Here is a 23371-nt window from a genome sequence, read left to right as displayed (position 1 = left end):
CATTTTTTTTGGAAATGGCATTATTTAGACGTTTCATGTCTCATTTTTACTTAGCAAGCACCTTACAAAAAGGTATTTAGTCAGTGTTTAGGCTACTTTAATTTGACTCATAAATGCATTTTTCTAAGCTGCCACAAATATTTTTAGAGCCTCCATTATTTTTTTCACTTTGTCAATTATATGGAGGATTTTAAACATGCACATGTCAAAGCTAGGAAGGCTTTTTTTGTAATGCTGTGCTTACGAACTACGCTGATGCCTATGATTTGCTAAACTGTTATGGATAAAGTGATTCCAGCAAAGCCCTGGTAGACCTAATCTTTGCTGAAAACAGCATGGGGAGGAAGGGGGAATTAGCTTTACACCAGTTCTGCACTTGGGCTGGAAACTAGATCTATATTACGGCATAAATAGTCTATGAGTCAGGTAATCTGGGAATCTCCAAGACTGAGTCACAGCAGTACTACTTAGAGTATCACTGGGTGATTCCTAGTCCTGTGCCATGGCCACACCTTCCTCCTACTCTTTTTTTTTTTTTTTTGGAGAAACTTGACCACAAGGTGATGTCTGTCATGTTCTCTTCAGAGTGCCTGGGCTGCATTCTCTCAGCACAACAGAAAAGAAGGAGTAGCTGGATTCCCCATTCCCTCCGCCTAAAACCAAAACACAACAGGCTGGGCAGCACTTGTGCTTATTAATAGCGTGAGGTTCTGACTAGTGCTTCTCCCAGCCCTGTACCAAAACAAAGGGGAAGGAGGCAATGATTACTTACTCTTTGGTCAGTCACTAATATGTGTTCTGGGGCTTATGACATATTCTAAAGGAGAAACATACCCATTTTTGTGTCCATAGCACCAGCGAACAATTTCTGATTACAGATGCATAGTCAAAGACTAACTGTAACTCGGTATGTGCAGCTGTGTCTATCATACTTTAGAACAGCCTCTGTCTCTTGGGTATAACCTAATGATGCCCTCTTTGATCTAGCCTTGGCCTGTTCATTTGGACTGAAGTGGGAGCACACCTTGAACACTCTTTTGATCCAGACCAGTTCTTCTGCTGAGTTTTTTTTGGAATGCTGCTTATGATCCTGTAGTGATATGGGAAACATAAAGCTTCCTTGTATTCCATAGGGAGCTGGATATGGTGTGTCACACTGCAGCTCACTGCGCATCTAATCTAGTATCTCTCAGACACTAGTTCAGAAAGCTTCTGGGTACTTGGTGTATCTGAGTCATTCAGGTTCAGAGGCTGCGTGGTGGTGTGTAATGCCTTCAGAGCTCTGCATCACAGAGGCCCATAGTCTCTCTGCCTTTTGCTGCTCCCCCTCAAGCTGTGATCTTCTCATCACAGCTGGCATCTCGACTCATGTTGATAGCATCTGTGCCTGTAAAGGCTCCAGTACCTCACGCACTTCATGTCAGCCCAGACTCTTGATGTTTATACACCCAGCAGTTCAGTAAGGAGCTGCCAGCAGAGGAACAGTTCTCATATCATTACCAACACTGAACATTTCAACTGAAACACTGAAAGCCTTTTGTACTGTATTTCTGAACTGATAAAGGCCTTTCTCCGGAACTCCTCTCTTACAAAGCATTTGTTTCCAAATCAAGATGGATCAGGTTAACAGGTTAATATTACTGTGAGCATCCTTCACTTATTTGTTCATTTCCTTTTGAAACAGTAATGGTGTTCTTGTGATGCAGTGTAACATGTCACAGAGCTTGCGTAAAAAGTCAGGCTTTATGTAACTGATGCTGAAGTATAATCTTTTTATGAAATGTGTGTGTATATATGTATTTCTTTCTCTTTAAATCCAAGATACTGATTTTCCCAGAAGGCACCTGCACAAACCGATCCTGCCTGATCACATTTAAACAAGGTGAGAGATTTTTGTCGCAGCGCTGTTGGAAAATAATGTGTGAAATATTAATTTGGTAGTTCTAGTAAGGCCTATACTTCTGCAGGTACATCATCCACAACAGCACTGTAGTAATGTCTTACATCATTAAAGTTTCGGTGGCATTAACCCCACTATTTTATACTAGCCAGTTTACTTTTCTGATGTTTTCGTATTTTGTAGGATGCAAAATACCTATGATGTATACAGTTAGTTGGTTGGGTTTTTTTCTGGGTACAGTTTTCATCTAATTTATTTACCCAGAAACTTGACTGTGATTATTATGAGATGAACTACCAAAATACATGCTACTTATGATGTTCTTTTAGCTCAACTTACAGTTGTGCCATCTGAGATTCCTGTAAATTTTGCCATGAAAGACTTAGGAACCAAGTTATGAAATCTCTTTGTGTAGTGCTTAGCAAGAGAGGCCAATAGATTATTTTTAACACAGGAAGGTACTCGATAGCATCACTGATCATTAGATTGTTGTGCTGCACTTCAGTTAAAGCCATATTGCTCTCCTTTCTTACTGTCGTACAGTGTTTTGGGGAGCAAAGTTACAAAACCAGTACTACATGCTCAGATCCATATCACTTATGAAGATGATCAGAACAGAGGAGGGTTCAGGAAATGCTTAATAGCCTTGTGAGCATCTAATCCTTTGAAATGAATGCCAATCAATGGGGAGATAATACACAGAAAATGAGTTTGAACGGTCCAGGAATCTTAGGCAGATTTCTCCTTGAAATAGAGAGTGACCCTTTTCTGTCCTGACATCTTGCTAGTTGCACTGCTGATTTAAAAGAACACAAAACCAAAAAACCAAACCCTGACCCAAAAAAAACAAAACCAAAAAAGTCACAACAAACAGAACACTTCCCATTCTTCTCGCCTGTCTAAAAATTTCTCCTTCCAGATGCCATGTATTACATGAATCACTTAAAACTCCCAACCGCTGCACTAAGCTTAGTCTTAACAATCAATTCTAATTTGTGGTTGCAGGTGCCTTTGTTCCAGGAGTCCCTGTACAACCTGTGTTGCTCCGATACCCGAACAAGCTGGTAAGCAGAACATTCCTCTATCACTAACTAGTAATATGGAAGTCAAAATCCTGAGTTAAATGGTACCTACAGTAAATATTTTGCATTGTAACTGAAGAATCTGTTGACCTGATCTTTAGATTTGGAGAGCTCCTGGAAGCAGCTGGTCCACAAGTGTCACCGTGGTGTAGTTGCTATTCTGATTGTGAAAAACTTACTGCTGGGCTTCTTAGCTATAGTTAAAGTAAGAGGGAGCACGGGGAAGTGTTGCAGCGGAAGTTAGAAACTTCCTGCAAAGCCACAGAGCCTGTACATTGAAGTCTAAAATTCACACAGCTTCCGTACTAGTCATCATTTTTTGTTAAGCTCAAAATACTCTTACCGCAAAGGGGCTTGCAAAGTTTCTCAACAAAAGCAAAGCCGAGTCATTCAGTACCTCCAACGCCGCCTCCTTCAGGCACCTCAGGAGGGCAGCGTCACCGATGGTTCTTTTCATGCAACTTTCCCTTGTTTTGCCAGGTAAATGTTTACACTTTCTGCCAAGTATCAGGGTACAGACCTATGGCTCTGCTTCACTGACAGGTGTAATGCTGGGACATGAGTCTGGCAACTTTTTAACTTTTTTTAAATTATCTGGTCAGCCAGCAAATCCAGAAAAGACCAAACTTTTCATTCCTAATGACTTTTAAGATGAAAAACAAGTGATTGTTATTGTTGTTGTTATTTACAAAGATTCCTTTGTAAAATCCTTTTACAGATCAATTTCAAAACAGTGAAGTGAACCACTGAAGGGGACTGGTATTGCATTTCACTGATAGGATTTAAGGCTCTGCGGTATACATTGTAAAAATCATATATAGGAAGTAATAAACACAGAATAAGAAAAAAAAAAAACAAAAACAAAGCAAAAAAAGCAAAGAAAAAAGCATGATAGATTACCTACACAGAAATGTCCTTAAAAACTAAATCAAACATATTTATGAGGGTGCCTTTCTAAAGGGACTGGTGAAGTCCTCTGGAAAAGTCTTATTAGATTATTTTTTTCCTACTTCTGTTTGGATCAGAATGAATGATTTAAAATATCTAAGTAACTATATAAATTTTATTCCCAATTGTTGATATTATCAAAAGTCTGCCATGCTTATTTCCAGATTTTTAAGGCAAGGAATCCTAGTCACCCTGATACCTTTATTTATTTTCATGACAGAACTATAAAACCATCATCTGCTTTTACTAAACTTGTGCCTGTTTTATATTTTAACCTATCTGCTCTCTAACTTCCATCTAGCTTTGTCATACATTTCTGTGTTTTATTTTTTTCCTTAGGATACTGTGACCTGGACATGGCAGGGCTATTCATTGTAAGTTTCTTAATCCTACTGAAAATTACACATGGAATATTCCCCCCCGTTGCTAAAGTCTGCCAAACAGATTCAGCTAAGCCAAGATGCATGTTCTAGATCTGTTTTTATGAGGGGGAAACACTTGGGGATAATGCTGTCATGTAGTAGATTTTGTATCTGAATGGCTAGGGAAAGGGTTTGCAAATGGGGAAGCATTATTCCCAGCTCTGCCACCGATTTGTTTAATTTTCTCCTGTTTTGCACATTACACCAGAGCAAAAGAAAGACTTGAAATTCTTTTTCTTTGGGGAACAATCATAGTCATCAAAACCCATAGATGTTTACCGTTTCCTACATGGTATACAAACAAGAAAAAATAGATGTTATTTTATCCCCCCTGTTTATTCATCCATCCATCTCATTTTAAGAGTCATAGGAGAGTAAATGAAGAAGATGGGGAAAATTAATACTAGTTTTGCCTATCTTTCCCCATTCTAACATGTAGGATTCTTCTTTAGATTTTTATTTTTGCCTGACTCAACAAAAGCAATTGTCTTGAGATCCCAGCGAAGAGGCTATATATATAGTATCTGACACTGAAATAATGAAAAATTATTTTAATGAAAAGTATTTTTCCATTTAGGCAATGGATCTCTGTTTATCTCTCAACATAGGTGGCCTTCTAATATGCTAAAATATTTTATTAAAGTATTAAAAAACCTTTATAGCTGCACTGAAAATACTTTTCACCTTATAAACATTCGTTAAAACGTGGATTTGCAGAATCCATATACCACATTTTCATGTGGAATATGCCACATTTTCATGTGGAATATGGAGTGTATGTAAGTACAGTAGTACTGATTTACTAAGTGACTAAAATTTTTAAGGCAACTAATTTTGAAACATGTCTGAACTAGTAGAGCAGATCATAAGCGCCTTTTAAGCTATCATTAGTTAATCCCAGCACCTGCACACTTGTGGAATGGACATTATGAAAGCTGAGCTAGATGAAAATGTCCATCTCATTTAGTTTCCCAAGAATTTTTTGCTGCTATTATTATTATTGCTATTACAGTTATCAGCATACAGAGAGTAATGAATATTGCAAATTCAGTAGCATACTACAGATTTCCCATATGAAGGATTTATGTTGGAAGATTGAAAAGAAGCTATGTTTTCAGTTACGAGAGATGGTGTAGGAATAGGTGAAGAAAGAAATGAAAGCAGAGGCATCCCTGTGGAAGGGAGGAGGCTGCCCATTCACTAAAAATTGAGAACTGCTCTAAGCCTGGTGGCTGGATGATGAAGGCTCAAATCGAAACCTGGGAGAAGATGAAAGGAACAGGAGAAGAACATCCCCCACGCAAACCTGCAGATCACAAAATGCAGAACTGTCACACTCCTTGTAAAACTTCCTGGACACTGCGGCCAGGAGGGGACAGTACCAGTCTGCTTCTCAGAAACCTCCTAACCCAGTTTCTGCTTTCACTTGCTACTACTTTCTTTCTTTTGTGCCTTACTGGGAGGAAAACCTAATGTTATGTGTTAGAAAATTCCTGCAGAAAGTAGAAAGGATCCCTTAGTTCTTCTTGTGCCTTTTCCTTTTCTCTTTATTTTGTCCAAAACAAGAACAGAAGAAAGACTGCTTGAAGGTTTTCTATTATGATTTACCTGATTTAAAGTAAAAAGCAAATGTGCATTTCTGCTTAAAAATCACAGTGAAAAGAACAAGTCAGAAGTGGAAGTGATTATGCTTATCCTCTTTTGCAGTTTCTTCCTCCCCCTACCCGTTGGTAGTAAAATTTGTGACTTTTTCTAAAAGCACGGAAGGTCCCAAACATACTGACACTTCATTAACACATTTGTGTGAACACTACTATAATTTGTAAAATGGCTATCAAATACTAACAAATCCTTGCTTCAGTTCTGCAGAAGGAAGTTACTGGTCCCATTTTGCAGATGAGAGAATAAAAGATAAAGCTACTTCTCAGAATCAAAGCTCTTAATGCTTTAAAATCCAGGATGTATTCACCTCTTTAAAGATAAAGTAACATATATACATTTTGCTGGCCAAAGAACTGTATAGTATTGTTACTATGCATGACAACAGACACCAAGTTGCCTGCCCAGTGAGCAAGCAGCAGGTACATGCAGAAGCCCTGTAGAAAAAAATGTTGAAAGCAATGTTTCAGGGAACTTCACTGCAAGGTACTTAAAAGCCTTCCCCAGTGTTGGCTGTGTTTTTCTCAGTGCTTTAAAAAGTTTCATCTACTGACGTGCAAATACTTTGTTTTTAAGTAAGTAAAGTGTATTTTTCTTCCTCTTTCTTCCTTGCCTGCAGAAAAGAGCTGTGCGTAATGACACTGTGTCAGCTCTTCACAAGAGTAGAAGTTGAGGTAAGAATTAGAAATATTTTTGTACTAAGATTCAGCAACCAGGGAATTTATACTTCAATATAAATGCATTATTCACATTATTGGTCACTGTTAGTGAACAATAAACAAATGTCTCAGAAACAAGAACAGAATCATGGTGAGTAATATATTTAGATTTGTTGTCCATATCTGTGTATCACTTAATCTGATGAGTTCCTAAAAGAAAGCTGTCAGAAATGCCTTTATTTTTAAAGCATTGTGAAATCATTGCTAATTATCACCACATGCATTTGACAGATGTTAAAACTAAGAATTATAATATGTTCTGTTAAAGGTAACAAGTTCGCTTTTTCCCACCTTCTTATTTCCCTGCTCCCTTCAAAGTATCCTTGTCTTCCTCACAGTCTTCCCAGACTGAACTCTGAAAGGTTTCTGCAACGAAGAGCTTGCTTAAGGACTCCAGTACTTGCACTGGGGAGAAAGCTGAGCCTTGTATAATGAACCTGTTCCCTTGATCATTAAAATCAGCTGCACAGCACAAAGACAGATGAATGACAACTGAAACAACATACACACTTCATAGTGTCAGTACACTTAGTCTAACTGCTCCCCGTCAAAGAGTCGACATTGGAAGCACAGTAGTGAGGAGCCACATAACTGAGGTGCAGTCAGTTTGTTTCAGTGTTGGACTTCATATTCCTTACCAGACCACAGAGGATTGTCAGTGTGGACTAAGTTGGTTTAGGGACCTGAGGAATGGGAGAATTTCAGATAGGTTTTGCTGTTTATTTGCAAAACACAGGATTCAGCAAAGTTGTGCAAAGCTTTGTAAATACAAGCAGTGTTGCTACTACTAACAATTAGCAATATGGTCTTTGTTGTGAAACAATGAAATTCATTTTAAGGGAGCCCCTTGTTACTGTGTAGTACATGCAGTAGACACATATTTATAGAAGGTGTACTAAAGAGGCAATTATCCCAATGATTTTGTACAGAAGGACATACCTATGTAATTCATATATGTGGGAGCAAGAAATAGTTAACATAGCCCTTTCAGTAGAAGGTTTATTTTCCCCTGCTTCAGAACAGAACTCAAACTTGCCTGTTAGAAAATAAATCTCATGTTGCAAAAGATGAAACTGAAATATGAAAAAATATGCGGCTTTCACAGCAGCATGTGTCCCCAAAGCGGAACTAATTTCTTAGCATCAATGCAAAAGTCCTTCCATTTCTAAAAAGAAAAGGGGCAGATTTGCCTGGCGAAGGAGGGACTCAGACTACTCCTTTTAGAAGCGCACATTTCTGTTGCTGGCCCATACTGTGAGGAAGCAGCCCTTCCACTCCCATCAGTCTTGCGCTGCCTCTACCAGCAGTGATGTATTCCTGTAGTCCAAGGGAGTATGTGCATGCGTGTCTAGTCATATTCTAACAAACTGGATATCAAAGATTAAACAGTGAACCTGGCAGTCAGTTTTAGGGCTGCAAAAGATACAGCATTTGGCAAATTCTGTGAGAGACTAGGTCAAAAGCAGATCAGAGAAGTATTTTTGCTACTGAAAGAGCTGTGAAGCATTTTTCTTACAGTACTGGAATTTGACAGGGAAGGTATGCTTACTAGTCTTCACCTGATAAGCAGCTGGGTGTGTGCGAGATCATGCATGCCACCACAGGTGGCCAAGAAATCAAATTCTTCATCTCCAGCTGTGGTTTCTGGCAAATTGGTTTTATGAATAATTGTAGGTGGGTCTTTTGAAGGGGGCAGAGGTGGTGTTAAACCTACCAGAAATTCAGGTTGCTGTCTGAGCAAGACCTCAGCCTCAAATGATGTAATGACCACTTTCAAGACCATGACCCATGTTTGCATAGATAAACTTCTCGGAGTTATGACTTCATCTCACCCAGCGATGACAGAGTTTTCTGTGTCTGTACAGTGTGCCTGTGCTTCCTCGATATAAGAGTTACGTGACTTCCAAAGGGGAGTTGTGTAAGCAGGGACATATGTCAGACTTGAACAGAGCTGGCAACGGCTTATAGAGGGAATGAAATCTCAAACCATGATGTGAACAGCTGGACCCCTGCTGTCCTTACAGGGGAGAAAACTTTTAGCTATAAACAGAAAATTGTTATGGCTATTTGACAGATAACCAATTCCATAAACTTACTGTTTTTAATCATAAAGAGGCAGCATTCCTTAAACACAAACATAAGAAGGCTGTTTAGAATGAACTGCATTTATATGGACAGTTACTGCTATATTAGTGCATCAGCAGCAACTGCAATATAACTGAAGAAACATATTGACACATAATTAGTAACTGTGTCTTCCAATGAACCATGAGCAACACCTTATACTTATTCTAGAATTGCTGTATTCTAGGATTTAAGGGCAAGATCGCAGGGTGGGGAGTAGCAGAACTGAAATAAATGATAACCGTAACTGAGAAAAGGCACGGTAAACAGAGCTGCAAGCAAACACTGTAGACTGAGGTACAAAGAACAAAATACTCTCACACACACTACTTTGCAAACAAACAGATGCTCACTCATGCCATTCCTCTATAGTACATTTTTAGTGTAATGCTACTTCAACTTCTTGCATATTAACATTGAATAAATCCTCAACAGTAAATGTGTTGCAGTTTAGATATCTGGGGTGTTTTCTAGGTTTGGGAGGAGAGGGGGTGGTTTTGTCGGGGTTTTTTACTCTCTGCTTGGAGTTCCAAAATTGTACAGTATTTGTATCCAGTTAGTGCTCTACTTACAATACAGAACTAAGATTCCTTAACATTTTTACCATGGAGGAAAAACTTACAGGAAACTTATCAGTCCCATGCTGACAGATAAAATTAACAGCTATGAGGTGGGACTGCAATGTGTATTTAAAAACAATATAAATCTTACATAGACTATTCCAGTATATAGCCTCACTTATAACGGATCTTTGAAAAGGAGTGTACAGTATTTCAGACTCACATTCTTACCAATGTAGCATTTCATTTTCTAACCAAGTATGTATTTATTATACCTTCCTTCTTTGGGGTGTTGATTTTTCATATTAAAAGAGCTTCTACCAATCTTTAAGAGGCAGGTTTGGACCAAATCTTATTTGTGTGGCTAGGGCAGAAGAGCCCGAGTGGTTTCTAAGGTGGCTGAGACCTCTAGTGTCCGGTTCCTTCATTGCATGGCTGATTTTTTTGCTCCTGTTTTTCCCCCTTTCCAAACAATAACAAGAAGTTATCCATGTTGCTAATAAAGTGGTGACTATTCAATTGATTTGATAACTCATCTCTTTCAGTTTCTGCCTGTTCATGTTCCTACTGAGGAAGAAAAGAACGATCCCATTCTTTTTGCCAACAGAGTCCGGCAAACCATGGCAACGTATGTAACCAGTCATGAATAAAATCTTTGATAACTATTCTTTTATATCCAGCAATTCCATATATATCCTAGCCATAAAGTACAATTTAGTCAAGTCCCAGGTACTATATATAGGAATTGCTGTAGATATTCACTAAGAGGTGTCAAATTCATACACTAAAACACCCTGATTGTTTTTACGTGGAGCATAAAGAAGGTTGTCTTACATTGGAACATAGTACCTTCAATTCATGGGAAGCTGGAATAAATTGCTCCATTATTTGTTTGGCAAGAATAAGTGGGTGGTTTGTTCTCCAACGTTACTGGGCTGCATTTACAAGACTGTAAATCTTAAAACATCATGATGCTGCCATAATGTAGTTCACACAGTATGGTTTCACAGTTTCATAAAATGGTATGTATTGCTTTATCCTACTTGCAGCAGTGCAAGAATGAATTATCATTTGTTTTGTATTAAAGCATTAAAGCCAAACTGAGACAGAGAAGGGAAACAGTCAACTAAAAGTAATTTTAATGTAAGAAATTGATTTTTCTTTTTCTTTAATTTTGTTTCAGTGCTTTGAATGTGCCAGTCACTGATCACACTTTTGAAGATTGCAGACTGATGATTTCAGCAGGACAACTGACTTTACCCATGGAAGCTGGGCTGGTGGAGTTCACCAAAATTAGCAAGAAACTCAAGTAAGGGAAGTTTAGCTGTTGGTAGCATAATTACTGCAGCGCTGCAGGTGCTGATGGCCATCTACAAAAGGATACATTACCTGACAACTGACTTGGCCATGCGTAATATGGTATATTTATGTATACAATTTACATACATAAACTATATGGAAACCGGAGATGAGGAAAATCCCAGTAAGAACTAATCCCAAATAATTTCTGTGGGCAGTGTTACAAGAGGAAAAATGCATTTTTCTAATCTTTTATGGATTTATCTCACCAAAAGGTGAGGAAGGTAGAGCAGTACCTGTTTTAGGCACTTGATGGTAATCTTGGTGCCCAATTTAAATTGCTTTTATGGAGATGCACAGGCAGTGTGTGGTAGGAAGTAAAAAACCTTCTTTCCAGCCTAAGACTTCAGCCAGTGGCTTACTGTTCTTAGTTGTACTGCGCAGCCATGTTTCCCTAGTGGTGTTGACTTCTTCTGTCTGGATACAGTGGAATTTGAGGACAGAACCACTTAACCACACAGTAACTCCATCAAATAACCTGGCGTGGCTGTGGTCAAATATAAAGTATGTGCGCAGGGAATCTTTACTTATTAAATATTTGCTATTTATCCATTTATAGAACTCTGTCTGGAACAATCTTCAATAGTTACATGGCAATCCTAATTATTCCTACTGAGATGCAGTGGTGCATTTCTGCAGAGAGATCAGATACTTCTCAGGCTGTAGCGATACTAGAGTTTCGGTAGAAAGTTAGCTAATAGAGCTGAGATCTATTCCCTTCTTCTAAGGAAATATTCACCCTAGAGCACGGTGCAGCAAAATAATGCTGCACATGAATTTATGGTAATGAAAAACTCTCTGCTAGACTAGCCTAGTAGCTGGACAGATGATTCTAGGTTTGGGAAGTTACTCTGAGGAAGTCTGATATACCCCAGCATAGAACTGTCTGCTTTTAATATTTATAACCAGGGGGAGCAGTTCTTAATTGGTGATTTCATATAAAATATCAGGTTAGAAGTACAGCATTTCTAATGCTGTACACACATGCTCTGTTTGGCTGTTTTTCATTGTTGAACATTGTAATAACTCCTACTGAAATTCCATCTGTCCAAGATCTGCTGTATAGAAGTATCTCCTCTCCCTCATGTTTGCATAGCCTAAAATGGAATCATGTCAGAGAGCAGTTGGATACCTTTGCTGCTATTGCAAGTGCTTCCAAAGGGGGAAGAATTGGAATTGATGAGTTTGCAGAGTACTTGAAGCTGCCTATTTCAGATGTCCTCAAAGAGCTGTTTCTACTCTTTGACAGGGTGAGTAGTTGATTAACTGACTTGCTGACAAGGTTTTGTTAAAAATCACATACCAAAAGGATATTTAATTCTTTATGTCCAGCTTAGTAAATGCTTCTTGTTAGCAATTCCTGTTTGAATTAGGAAGGCAATTCCTGTTTGAATAGGCAAGATAGGTGACTCTTACAGTTTCCTTCTTAAGTTTCGTTGGAAGAAGGTTGGTCAGTTTGTAGCTTGTGAGATGACAGCCATCTCTTGGACCAACTTGCTGCACCACCATCAGATGATAATCTTCATGCTGGTAATGGCTGAATATCTCCTTTTGCCTACCCCAGATTTTGAGCTTATGTACACTCTGACACCTTAATTAACTGATGTAGTTGTAAGTAGATAATTTAAGGCAGATCGAAGCTGACTAGAGTGTATGTTCCTGCTGTGTTTGTGAAGGGTGCTATTAGACATTGTAAGGACTCCTCTTGCCGATCTCCAGCCATAAAGGCGGCTATCTGTTAATGTGATCATTTAGGCTTTCCTCCATGGTCAGTGGTGATCTCTTCCATTTTCTACTTCTCTCTGAAGATGAGGAAAATTGCTCTGTGGATGCACCCCTCTGACTATACCAGAAGCATCAGTGACTAGAGTGTAGCACAGAATTCATCTTACTTCTAGGCATCCATTATGTGCTGCAGTGCAAGCAGCATGTTGTACTGCAAGTGCTTATGAACTGGAGTTTGTTTCTTATCGTAGGAGCTCTCCCAGCTCAGCGTCACTCTTCCTGATCAAGTTAGCTTTGGCAGTACACCTGTCCTTGGGAGGTCATTGCGTTGTATATGCCAATTAAAACTGTTTCAGGATTTTTGCAGATAAAAAGGTTTTACAAGCTCTAAAATAGAGAAGAGTCAAATGTATTTCCCTAATTGCTGAATGCATTGAAGCTCTAGCAGAGCTAGGTACTCATCCTTGCTTCATTCTTGCCTCCCCATCTTGGACCATTGGCTCCTATGAACATGTACTCTGAGTCCTGAAGCACAGTACATACAATACAAATATGGTGTGGCAACTAAAATAATTAATGGCAATCATGACTCCTTTCACTTTCCCTGTCTGGCACAACAGCGTCAGTGACTAGAATTAGCAATTATAGCTCAATTCGCTAAAAAGCTGAAGGCATCAAAGTTTGCAAGAACAGACAAGACACTAGTAAGCTTTCGCTGCATTCATCTTTAAGGAGACCAGCTTAATTGAGGAACAGTCACACTGATGTGGCAGGGCTCTTTTCAAATTGCTTCAATTATGAGCACAGGTATTTTGAGACTTCTGCTCTGTGGCTTTCAGCCTCATCATTATTTTTTTTTTTCTAAAAAGATTCCTCAAATCACATAAAGCTAACTATGCAGAGAAGAAAAAAAGAAATAGAGGCGTATCAACAACTGACAGAAACTACTGAGACCTGAGGTAACTCTGGCAGCTGGAGACATGCACAGACATGAAGTCTAAGCACGCAGATAAAGCTGTGTTTTGCCCAGGCTCAGACGCAGTACGGCTTTGGAGAGTTAAAGAAGCACTGGATCTGAGTGGCTCCCTTCAAAAAATCTTCGCGATGTTCCTTGCTAAAGCTTTGCTGAGTGGAGGAAGCGGTAGTGGTCGTGGACAGAGCCTTGCACGTGGCCTTGGAGGTCTCCGAACAGGAGGTGGACATGGAGGAAATCTTGCAGGACTTGTTGGAGGTCTTGTCAATCTTATAAGTGAAGCAGCAGCTCAGTATAATCCAGAGCCACCTCCACCTCCTCACAATCATTTTACGAATGTGGAAGCTTATGAGAGTGAGGAGATCAGGCAGTTTCGTCGCCTTTTTGCCCAGCTGGCTGGAGATGATATGGAAGTGTGTGCCACAGAGCTAAGGGACATCCTGAACAAAGTCATTTCCAGACATCAAGACTTGAAGACAGATGGCTTCAGCTTAGACACGTGCCGTAGCATGGTTGCTGTCATGGACAGTGATACAAATGGCAAACTGGGCTTTGAAGAGTTTAAGTATCTGTGGAACAACATCAAGAAATGGCAATGTGTATACAAGCAGCATGATACCGATCAGTCAGGCACTGTTGGGAGAGCTCAGCTGCCAGATGCCTTGAAGGCTGCAGGGTTCCACCTGAACGAACAACTCAGCCAGGTAATTGTGCGCAGGTATGCTGACGAGGACGGTAGCATGGATTTCAACAACTTCATTAGCTGCTTGGTACGACTGGACAGCATGTTCCGGGCCTTCAAGTCCCTGGACCAAGATGGAGATGGGCAGATCAAAATGACCATTGAAGACTGGCTGCAGCTGACCATGTATTCATGAAGGCATAGCAGAGAAGAATAAGCTTCGTCTGGAAGAAATACATGGAAGACTACAATCCTGTACTATAGAACTGTAGTCTTTTCCTTGTTTTAAGGCAGATGTAGCTAGTGATAGATAGCTCAGCTTAAAGTGTTGGGATTCCTCTTGTGCACGCATTAGTCTGCTTTTCTGAAGGGTTTGTATAAGCTGTCAGTTGGACAGCTGCGTAAGTCTGTCTCAGAAAACTATCTCTAGTCTCTGAAGGAATATGTTGAAGGATCAAAGCTTAGTTATTTCTTCACATAAAGTGGCTTGTCTATAACTATTATATAAAAAGCTCGTAAGTTTGGTGTTGCTGTGTGATGTTACTGGTCCCATTTGTCAGCATTCACTAAGCTGGAATAAAGCTCTGCTTGCCTGAAGGCAATCACTAGTAAAGAGAGTTGTGCAGTTATTTTTAACAAGGGGAAAAACATGAGAGTTGCAATAAGTATAATGATCAATGAATTTACATAATCATACTTAATTTCCTTCCTACATCTGCTTTTTCATGCTTGTCTGCTGAAGCAAAACCTGAGCGGTATTGTCAGTTCTACCTCCTGGCCAGGACAAAATTGAAGACTTCTATAAGGCTACTTTTACAACCTTTTTCTCCTTCCTACAAAACTAGTCTTTTCTCTCTTTCCTTGAAGCCTTATTGTAATTATAATGAAAACAACTTAAAATACTACATTTATATTTAGAGAAGCTTGCTGTAATAATGCCGTCACATAGCAGACAGCCAGCCAAAATCAACCTCTGGCTATCTGAGCTAAATTTTATCAGGGTGCAGCATCCCACTCAGGCTAGTTACGCAGTTCTGTAACAGATGTCAATTTTTGAGTAAAAGAAAAAGGAAAAACGTGAACTGTCAAAGGTACATTGCTTTGAATTAAGAATTGCATAGTTGATGAAAACAGCTCTTGCGCTGCAATGTAACAAGGCAGATTTCTCAGCAGGGCTCTGCTGCTTTAAAAGAAAATTGTCTAGGGTGTATACTAGCTGACTGGAATGTGAAAGGATGAGCAGAGTAGCCCAGCCTGTGCCCTACAGATGTAAGAGTCCCCATGCCCCTGCCGCTCCCCAGGGAGACATCAGTGACTAATTGAGAAATACCACACAATACCTGAGGGCGTCTGAATACTAATGGAGTACTGTGGTTTGGTTTTGTTTCTGAATTTCCATAGCTTTGATTTCTAAATCTTGCAGTTACACGTGGCAGATTGTATTTTCCAAACTGATGAAATCTCCTCCCTGGTATACTTGCAGAAGCCTTTTACTTGCAACTTAGGAAAAAGTAACTTACAACTTTTGCCCAGGCTTTTTTCCTCCTGCACTTTGTTTAATACCAAACTGGGTGACAGAAACAGTAAAAATATGTGTATTGGCCCAAATTGTGATGAAAGAGGTCAATTCCTTCCTCATGGCATTCACCCCCCCTCCCAGTTATTCAATGGAAAAGCACAAAGTGCTCCACAGTGGCATTTGGGCTCTGAGTAATAGAAAACTGAGCACAAGGGAAAGTGTGATAGATAACGTCTAGGCGAGTACCATCCTACCAGGTTTGTTTCAGAATTTCCCTCTCTGACTAGTTAGAACTTGCATATAGCAACAGGCAGTGGAAATTTTGGAGTTACAGCCGTAGCCTCTTAGATGATGAGCCTGGATATGAACACGAGAGGTGCATCTGCAGTTCCTCCTCAAATGGTCCAGTTGTAGCTTCTCTGTGGTAGCCCTGGAAGTGACTCTGGGTTTACTTAGCTAATCAGAACAGGAATGACTAGCGCATACACATACACACGCTTCATTTTTCCTGTTGCCTTACATGGTGATAAAAAAGTTTTGGCGCAGCAGTACTTTAAACTTTATTGACTGCATCTGTCTTGCAGAGAGCTTTGCCAACTGCGTAAAGCTAACTTATTATCTGGCCCTCATCTCCTTGTGCCACTCTAAATGGAGACTATTCATGACAATGCACACTTTATTTCCCAAAGTGTAAGATTTACTGTATTATATAAAAAACCCAACAACAAAACCCTGGTTACCATAGCATGCTATAGTGAAAATAGTAGCAGAAAACTAGTTACCTTAAAAAAAATAAGGATTGTTGAGGTTACATTACATTTTGGTTATTTTGTGTAACATAAATACAAATATATAAATATTGATGTTCTACTTTGCTATTTAGAGAATTGGAGCTCAGCTCACATGTTGCTTCCTTAAAATATTCTTGCGTGCACAGGCTGCAAGCACAGCTAGATATGCATAGAAAGACTATTGCAAGTGCTTGTTTGCAGTGGTGCTACACGAGCACTGAAGGCTTTCCTGCATTTTCAGTTTAACTCCCATCTCTTTTTCCAAGCAACAACGTTTCTCCTTAACCAAAATGCCAGAGCATTTGGAAGTTAGCCAGCATCCTGGGGTTTAGCAGAAGTAGTCACAACGTGATCTTGCAAGTATAGTAAGTTTATTTCCTACTCAGATAGCTGGCATTCTGCGTATCAGGTTGCACTCAGTTTTGATTACGGGGTTTTAGCGCTTTAATGAAAGTAATATGACCCTTATTAGCTCTTGACATTTTTCCATGTGCAGCCAAAGCTGTGTTAACTGATTTCAGAAGTTGTTTTTTAATGAGATTATTTTATTTAAAGTTTACTTCCCAATTCTTTTCCTGGGATACTTATTCTTAACTTTAAAAACAAATTTAAAAAATATTCTAATGGCATCAAACAATCCTTCGCCAAGAATACAGTCTATAAAACTGTCCAAAAATAATATTCCATTGAACTTTGAACAATTATTATCTACACTCTTGCTTCAGTTGTTTTAAGAGTTTAGGTTTGTAATGATACATTTTAAAGTTAGATCTATTATTGTCATGAGAACTATCATGTAGCCAAAACATTTACAGTCAAACTCTGCAGCACAATGAGAGCACAGATTTGTAAATAAAATAGCATTTCTGAGAGAACATTGTCTTTTTCTAATGATTAAAAACTGTCAAAAGTTGTATCGCTTAGACACACACGAAAGTAACTTAAAGACTATTCATATTTTTGCTAAAAAGTTTCCTTAAAATTCACAGGCCTTTAAAGTGCAAGATGTTGAAAGGTTGCATGTCTCCAAAAAAGATTGGTTAGACCATCACTATAAAGAAAATAACAGTTGTCTGTGCAAAACAGTCCTGAATTGGTTTTGAAGGCTAAATAAAATTGTATCTTAGCAGTTTTAAATCCTGTCAAATATACAGCTTGATAAAGAAAAGTTAGTGCTGAATCCATTATTACATATATTCTGTTAATCAAGGACTATCTTAAGACCTAAATTCAGAAACAGAAATCCCTATTTCATAGAACCCAAGATTTTCAAAGCGCTCTACAGAGGAGCCTTAGTGTTTCTCTACTGGCAAGCTCCATATTCCACTATTCAGCAGCAGAAAGCCAAGAACAGAAAGGTTAAGGTTGGTATGCTCAAGTGGGCATTAGGAGTTGGTAGGAGAGCCAGAAATAGAATCTGGATCTGGCTGTTCACTACAGATTTACCCAGGAGACCAGCCCTCTCGTGCTTGGCTGAAAAAGTTTTGTGCTGTCCTCAGACTTAAGGAGTCCACTTTTTTAAAAATCTTTTTCTTCTTGAAATGTACAACACATTATCCACAAAAGGAACTCATTTACACTTTTGTTTGCTTTTAAAATGTTTTTGATGAATGCCCTTATTGTGAATGTTCCAAACTATGAGCTACTAGTCATCTATACTATGCTTTCATTAACTACTCTGTGTCCCTTCACCTAACACTTATATATGGCTTCTTCCCCAGACTGGATGTTTCCCAAAACCCTCAAGAAACTTTCGGTGTGGTCAAAGGAACACTACTGACTTAAGCATATATGTCAACAGGCATCTGCCATTTTCCCTATCTGCAAATATAATGCAGCTTACATAGAATTAATCACGAATCCCATCAAAGCAAGCTTCAAATGTCCTGCTGATGTAGCTTTGTAGATAACACATTGAAATGTTCGTTCAGATCAAAACTGGAATTATCAGAGAGGCTGTTACAATGAATTCATTGCATTTCTGGCTTAAAAGGTAGGACAATGTATTGGCTTCAAAATACCATGTAGGGCAATGCATTTGCTTCAAAGAAAGGCTTAAGATAGACCATGTAGCTTTACTGCATCATCAGGCTGTACTTTCACCGGCATATACTTTATTGCTGAAGGTTCTTAGGAAGAATTAACTCAAGGCAACAGCCTCACTGTTGGCCTGTTTATTCTAGGATGTTGCATTTGTCTTTGAACTTTAGCAAGTGCCAGTACTACACGAACTGTTACAGTTACCTTAAACACACATATTCCAATTCTTGTTAGAGGCTTCTGAGAGGTCATATACAAAAGAAAAACTTGTAAATTGTTTTAAATCTTTTTTTGTTTGGGCATTTATAAGATAGAAATTGATATCCAATTTCTAGCTATTGAAAATATATATATTGCTACTTCAGCCCTAGTATTACATATATTTAGTGAGCTGTTAGTACTTTTTCCAGGAAGAACAAATACATCTAGTGTTGTAAACTGTCTTAGTGCATGTTGTACAGTTGATTTATACTTTTTAAAAGTGATTTGCTATATTAACTATAACTACTGCCATCCGTATTTTGGTTACAGAATGGAGATGGCACCATCGACTTCAGAGAATATGTAATTGGTTTGTCTATTCTTTGTAACCCAGCCAACACAGAAGAGACTATTCAGATGGCATTTAAGGTAAGTTCAATTTAGTGTAAATCTACAAACCTGACAAATCAAGACTGACTGTAAATCTGTTAGCTTTCAAATCATAAGTTTATAGCTTCAATCTGTTATGCAAATGTGAGTAATACTCTTAAACCAATTGACATTTAGAGTGTGAAGGGGAGGGAAAGAATTGCAGGCATCAGCTTCATAGAAAAGGGTTTCAAAAGCCATGTGAAGGCACTAATGAATATGTAACTTGGCAGGCTAACTCCAAAAATGATTCAGCAGCACTTGCGGTTTTTTTGCCTGAGGTTTTTTCTGCTGTGATTCTTCAATGTCACAAGTAGACAACAGATGGAGCAATATCCTCTTGTGGGTCAAGTGCTCAGTAGAGTCACTGTTGTTAACAAAGAGGAGGGGGGAAAAAAATCAAGGACTATTCAGGACTGGCACATCCAAAATTGGGCTGCATCTAAGGTCATCTATTGGCTTGTACTATGGTGTCCTGGTAGTACAAGCAGTCAAGGAGCAGTAGCTCCTTTCAGATCTCAGGTACAAGCAGGCAATATGTGACCAGGGATGCCCAGGTTGTGAATCCCTGAATAGGAAAATGCTCAGGTGACTTTTTTTTTAGTAGATCTTTGACACAGATTCAGTTATTTCACCTGCTAATCTGTTCTTATGAACCATATTGAACAGTATATTGAGATATGGATCACATTAATCTTAAACTGGATACTTTATAGTACTGATGCGTACTCGGGAAGTACCAGAATTTTTATGGCAATCCGTTACGTACACTGGCTGCTTTACAGAGAGAAGTGCTACAGCTGTTCAAAGTGATCTGTGCTTTTTCAGGGATGTTTTATCACTACAGATTCCTATGAAGAAGCAAGCCTAGCAGCTATTGTTGCTGTTCCATTCTTTTGTTTTCTAGACTATACTCTTCAGTATCTTAACAGTTGCGCTGATTATAAAATTAGTAATTTGTTTTAATTCCCAGTTTCAGCGGGAAACGACTGGTTCAGCTGGTAAAAGCCTGTTTCAGTCTGAAATGAAACTATGGGTTTCCTTTTGCTACTTGTTTTCGCTTCCACTAAATGTACTTTCCTTCACAATGGGAAAGTTTGCCTGTAGCCAGTACTTAAGAATTACAGCCATCCATCCCTTGTATTTCTCAACGGGTTGATTCATAGCAGACGCTTACCAGCACTGTGCTGGGAAGGACGGGATGATCAGTTGTACCTCTACTGCCTGTATTCCAGTCACCAAAATTCCTTGTTAATTACAATAATTCCTTAGTGGGTGACAGATCACGTATACTAAAATGTAGGTATTTTATGTCAGAGCATAAACTATGGCAAGTTTAATCTGATGGCAGATGTGCCATAACTTAATGAAAACGAAGACTAAAACCTTTCAGTATACAGTGGCTGAATGCAGTAGACCCTTAGCATAGCTCATGGTGACAATTAGCATAAACCTTTGTTTATGTTTTGTTTTTATCAGTTTTGTATGAGTTTTATTACTGAACTAATGCTGTGAGGTCTTTTTGTTGTTGCAGGTTTGCTACATACTTCTCCTATTAGAAAATATTGTAATCCCAACTATAGCATGTACATTGCTTTGCTAAGTGTCTGCTTAGTCTTATTCCAGAGAAAATACATAAAATCTTTAGCAAGAGAAAGTAGCTGAGATGCAACCGGTCTCTTCAAATCCCAGGCATTGTTTGCAGATCACCTCTTGAATAGAAACCTAATAGGGGTGGCTGATGTGCACAGAAGGTTCATAGGCAAACTGATGCTAAAGTATTTCTACACATAATGTCTTTTCCAGCTCTTTGACATGGATGAGGATGGCACTATAACGGAAGATGAGTTTGCTTGTATCATTCAGTCAGCTCTGGGGGTGCCTGAGCTTGATGTTTCTATGCTCTTTAAAGAAATAGATGCAGATGAAACTGGGAAGCTGTCCTATGGTAAGTTACATCCTTTTGTAAGGAAGAGCACTCTGATAGTCATATCAACAGTGAGCGCTTCCTACCTTTTTTCTCTGTGAAATTATCTGATGGTTCTCATAATCTCTTTCTGGGGAAAACTGCTGAAGCACGGACCTAGGTACTTTGTGTGATTTGCCTGAGATGCTTCAGAAGAAAGTAACTGGAGATCAGCTTCAGTAAAAGGAGCAGGCACTGAAATTTTCTTTGATTCTGTTGCTGCACTATAGTATCTGTATTTTTTATGTTTTTCAGATGAGTTCAAGAACTTTGCACTCAAGCATCCAGAATATGCCAAGTTGTTTACTACATACCTAGACCTACAGAGATACCAGTTAGACGTGTTGGAGGAGGATGACATTGAATCACCTGAAGTTAAACACAGTCCAGTTAGAAAGAGTACAATCCCAGTCTCAGAAACAACACCAATTGCAAGAAATAAAGTCTGTCCTGAAGGCAATGGAGAGGATAACTCAAGTACCTCTGACAAAAAGGATGACTGAAAAGAGTTAAAGAATTCAGCTCTTGAATTCTACGGGACTTTTTTCCCTAGCTATTCATAAGCACAGTTGATATAAAATAGAGATGGAAGTTACAATTAAAAAAAAAAAAAAGTTTCTTTTTTTACTTTCATGTCAGGAGGAGTTATTCCTGTTGAGTGTAAGGGAAAAACCACTGTAACTATTCTGTCCTTGATGTCAGTATCACAATACTGGGAATGTTGTTCACTGTCTTCCAAGGTCATGCTTCCACAGAAGTAACAGATGTGCTTAGAGGGGTAAGAGGCTCCAGCACCGCAACGACCTCTCAGAAAGGAGTCCACTTGTGTAAAAACCAGTGGAATTTTTGGTGCTGCTCAATTCCTCTACATTCCCAACATGTCTTAAGGGAAAAAAATGATGCCAGAGTGTTTTAATTTGCAATATCCCTTAGCCTTTCTCAAGCTTCTGAGAGACACATATGAGTTAGAAGAAGCTGAGAGTTGAAGCTGGTGTTTTCTTTTAGCTGTCCTTAGATTTCTCTTAACTACTTGTGAACTGTAAAACCTAAGCTTCTGAACAAGACATGCTGATTCACTCATGTTAAAAGAAACAGCTTTAGGCTTAAAGGCTAGTTAAAGATGGAAATGGCTGCACTTCTAACAACAAAAAACTAATTGGAATTCCAAGATAGCAGCTCACAGTCTACAGGAAAATGCAGACAATAAGACCCAAGAATTAATGGACTATTTCAAAATAAATAGAAAGTTGTTTACAGTAACAACTGTTCAGGATCACATTAGGAGGAACATTTCAAACTTCAGCATGTTTTTATTCTAGTAATTATCAACACAGGAATGTGACCTTGCTCTGCAAAACTTAAAAGGCAAATATGCTGTCAAGCCATAGTTCTAGGAGTTAGTATCTGCTCTAAAGTTGTCTCCTAGAAACCATGTTTGCATTACTGTGCCATTACTCAATATGTTCTTAGAGTTTGATTCAAAACCAAGCTCTTTCTAGTCAATGATTTGAGCATGTGTTGCCTCAGTCCCCTCTAGTGCACTGGAAACTGGGCCTTTACCTTTTTCCGTCCTTCATCTGAATGCACTTTATACATTATTTAAAATATATAGGTATTTACGCAAGTAACTTCTAAATAAAAACTTGGAAGAGGTGGAATGATAGGATATTTTCAAATTAAAACTGAGATGAGCAAAGTCTAGAATGTCTGGTACCAAAAATAACCAATTTCCAGCCGGTTTTGTGTGTGAAATGGTAACCTCTGCCTTTAAGTTATTGCTTGCGTTGTCTGGCTGCAAGTTCATTGCAATGTTTAATCTTTCTGTGTTTATAATTGTGCCTATCCTGATGTTTCACATGCTTAAAATAAATCTATATTTTTAAAAGACTTTAGAACAGCTAAGTCTTTTTAGTACAGTGGGAAGGGTACTCTGTCTACCTTAAGGCGCTGGGGGGATTTCCAGGAAATCATCCTCATGATGTCTTACCTTGACAAACACAATGCAACCTGAAGTTGGCGTTTTTAGTTCTGAGTGTGAGGGCACTTTTCTTTATGGTAAGGGTAGAAAAGTAAGGACAGGACTGCTGCTCTTCCAAAGAGTTACTTCTGCTGACTGTCTCAGCAAGAGAGGATGCGATATAAAGGTTTGCAGGTACTTGGAGAGATACCACCGTTTTCTGACGGAAAATAAAGCATTGCCATGTACAGGTAAAATGAGTGGCCTCAACCATAGCTGAGAAGTAACAATCATGGCTTTGTGTAATATGAACGT

At 38.9% G+C, this 23371-nt stretch overlaps 2 protein-coding genes across 2 annotated transcripts in view; both read left to right on the top strand.

Moving 5' to 3' along the window:
• LPCAT2 (lysophosphatidylcholine acyltransferase 2) overlaps window positions 1–22986 on the top strand; it is a 34882-nt gene extending 11896 nt beyond the window's left edge. The window contains exons 5-14 of the mRNA XM_087740106.1: window positions 1822–1882; window positions 2906–2964; window positions 4270–4304; window positions 6631–6685; window positions 9960–10042; window positions 10598–10723; window positions 11870–12023; window positions 19035–19133; window positions 20940–21081; window positions 21355–22986. Coding sequence (XP_087596232.1) covers window positions 1822–1882; window positions 2906–2964; window positions 4270–4304; window positions 6631–6685; window positions 9960–10042; window positions 10598–10723; window positions 11870–12023; window positions 19035–19133; window positions 20940–21081; window positions 21355–21602 — 1062 coding nt within the window. The 3' untranslated portion in view covers window positions 21603–22986. The remainder of the gene's footprint in view (window positions 1–1821; window positions 1883–2905; window positions 2965–4269; window positions 4305–6630; window positions 6686–9959; window positions 10043–10597; window positions 10724–11869; window positions 12024–19034; window positions 19134–20939; window positions 21082–21354) is intronic.
• On the top strand, window positions 12062–19002 carry CAPNS2 (calpain small subunit 2). The gene is made up of 2 exons (XM_087740107.1): window positions 12062–16828; window positions 18185–19002. The coding sequence occupies exon 1, from the start codon at window positions 13489–13491 to the stop codon at window positions 14347–14349; it is 861 nt and encodes a 286-aa protein (XP_087596233.1). The 5' UTR covers window positions 12062–13488; the 3' UTR covers window positions 14350–16828; window positions 18185–19002.
• Window positions 22987–23371: the final 385 nt, after the last annotated feature.

Source organism: Nipponia nippon, unplaced genomic scaffold, assembly GCF_047370975.1.
Source record: "Nipponia nippon isolate SJK-2023a ecotype South Korea unplaced genomic scaffold, ASM4737097v1 scaffold_7, whole genome shotgun sequence".
Classification (NCBI taxonomy): Eukaryota; Metazoa; Chordata; class Aves; order Pelecaniformes; family Threskiornithidae; genus Nipponia; species Nipponia nippon.
This window is presented reverse-complemented; position numbering and strand designations above follow the sequence as displayed.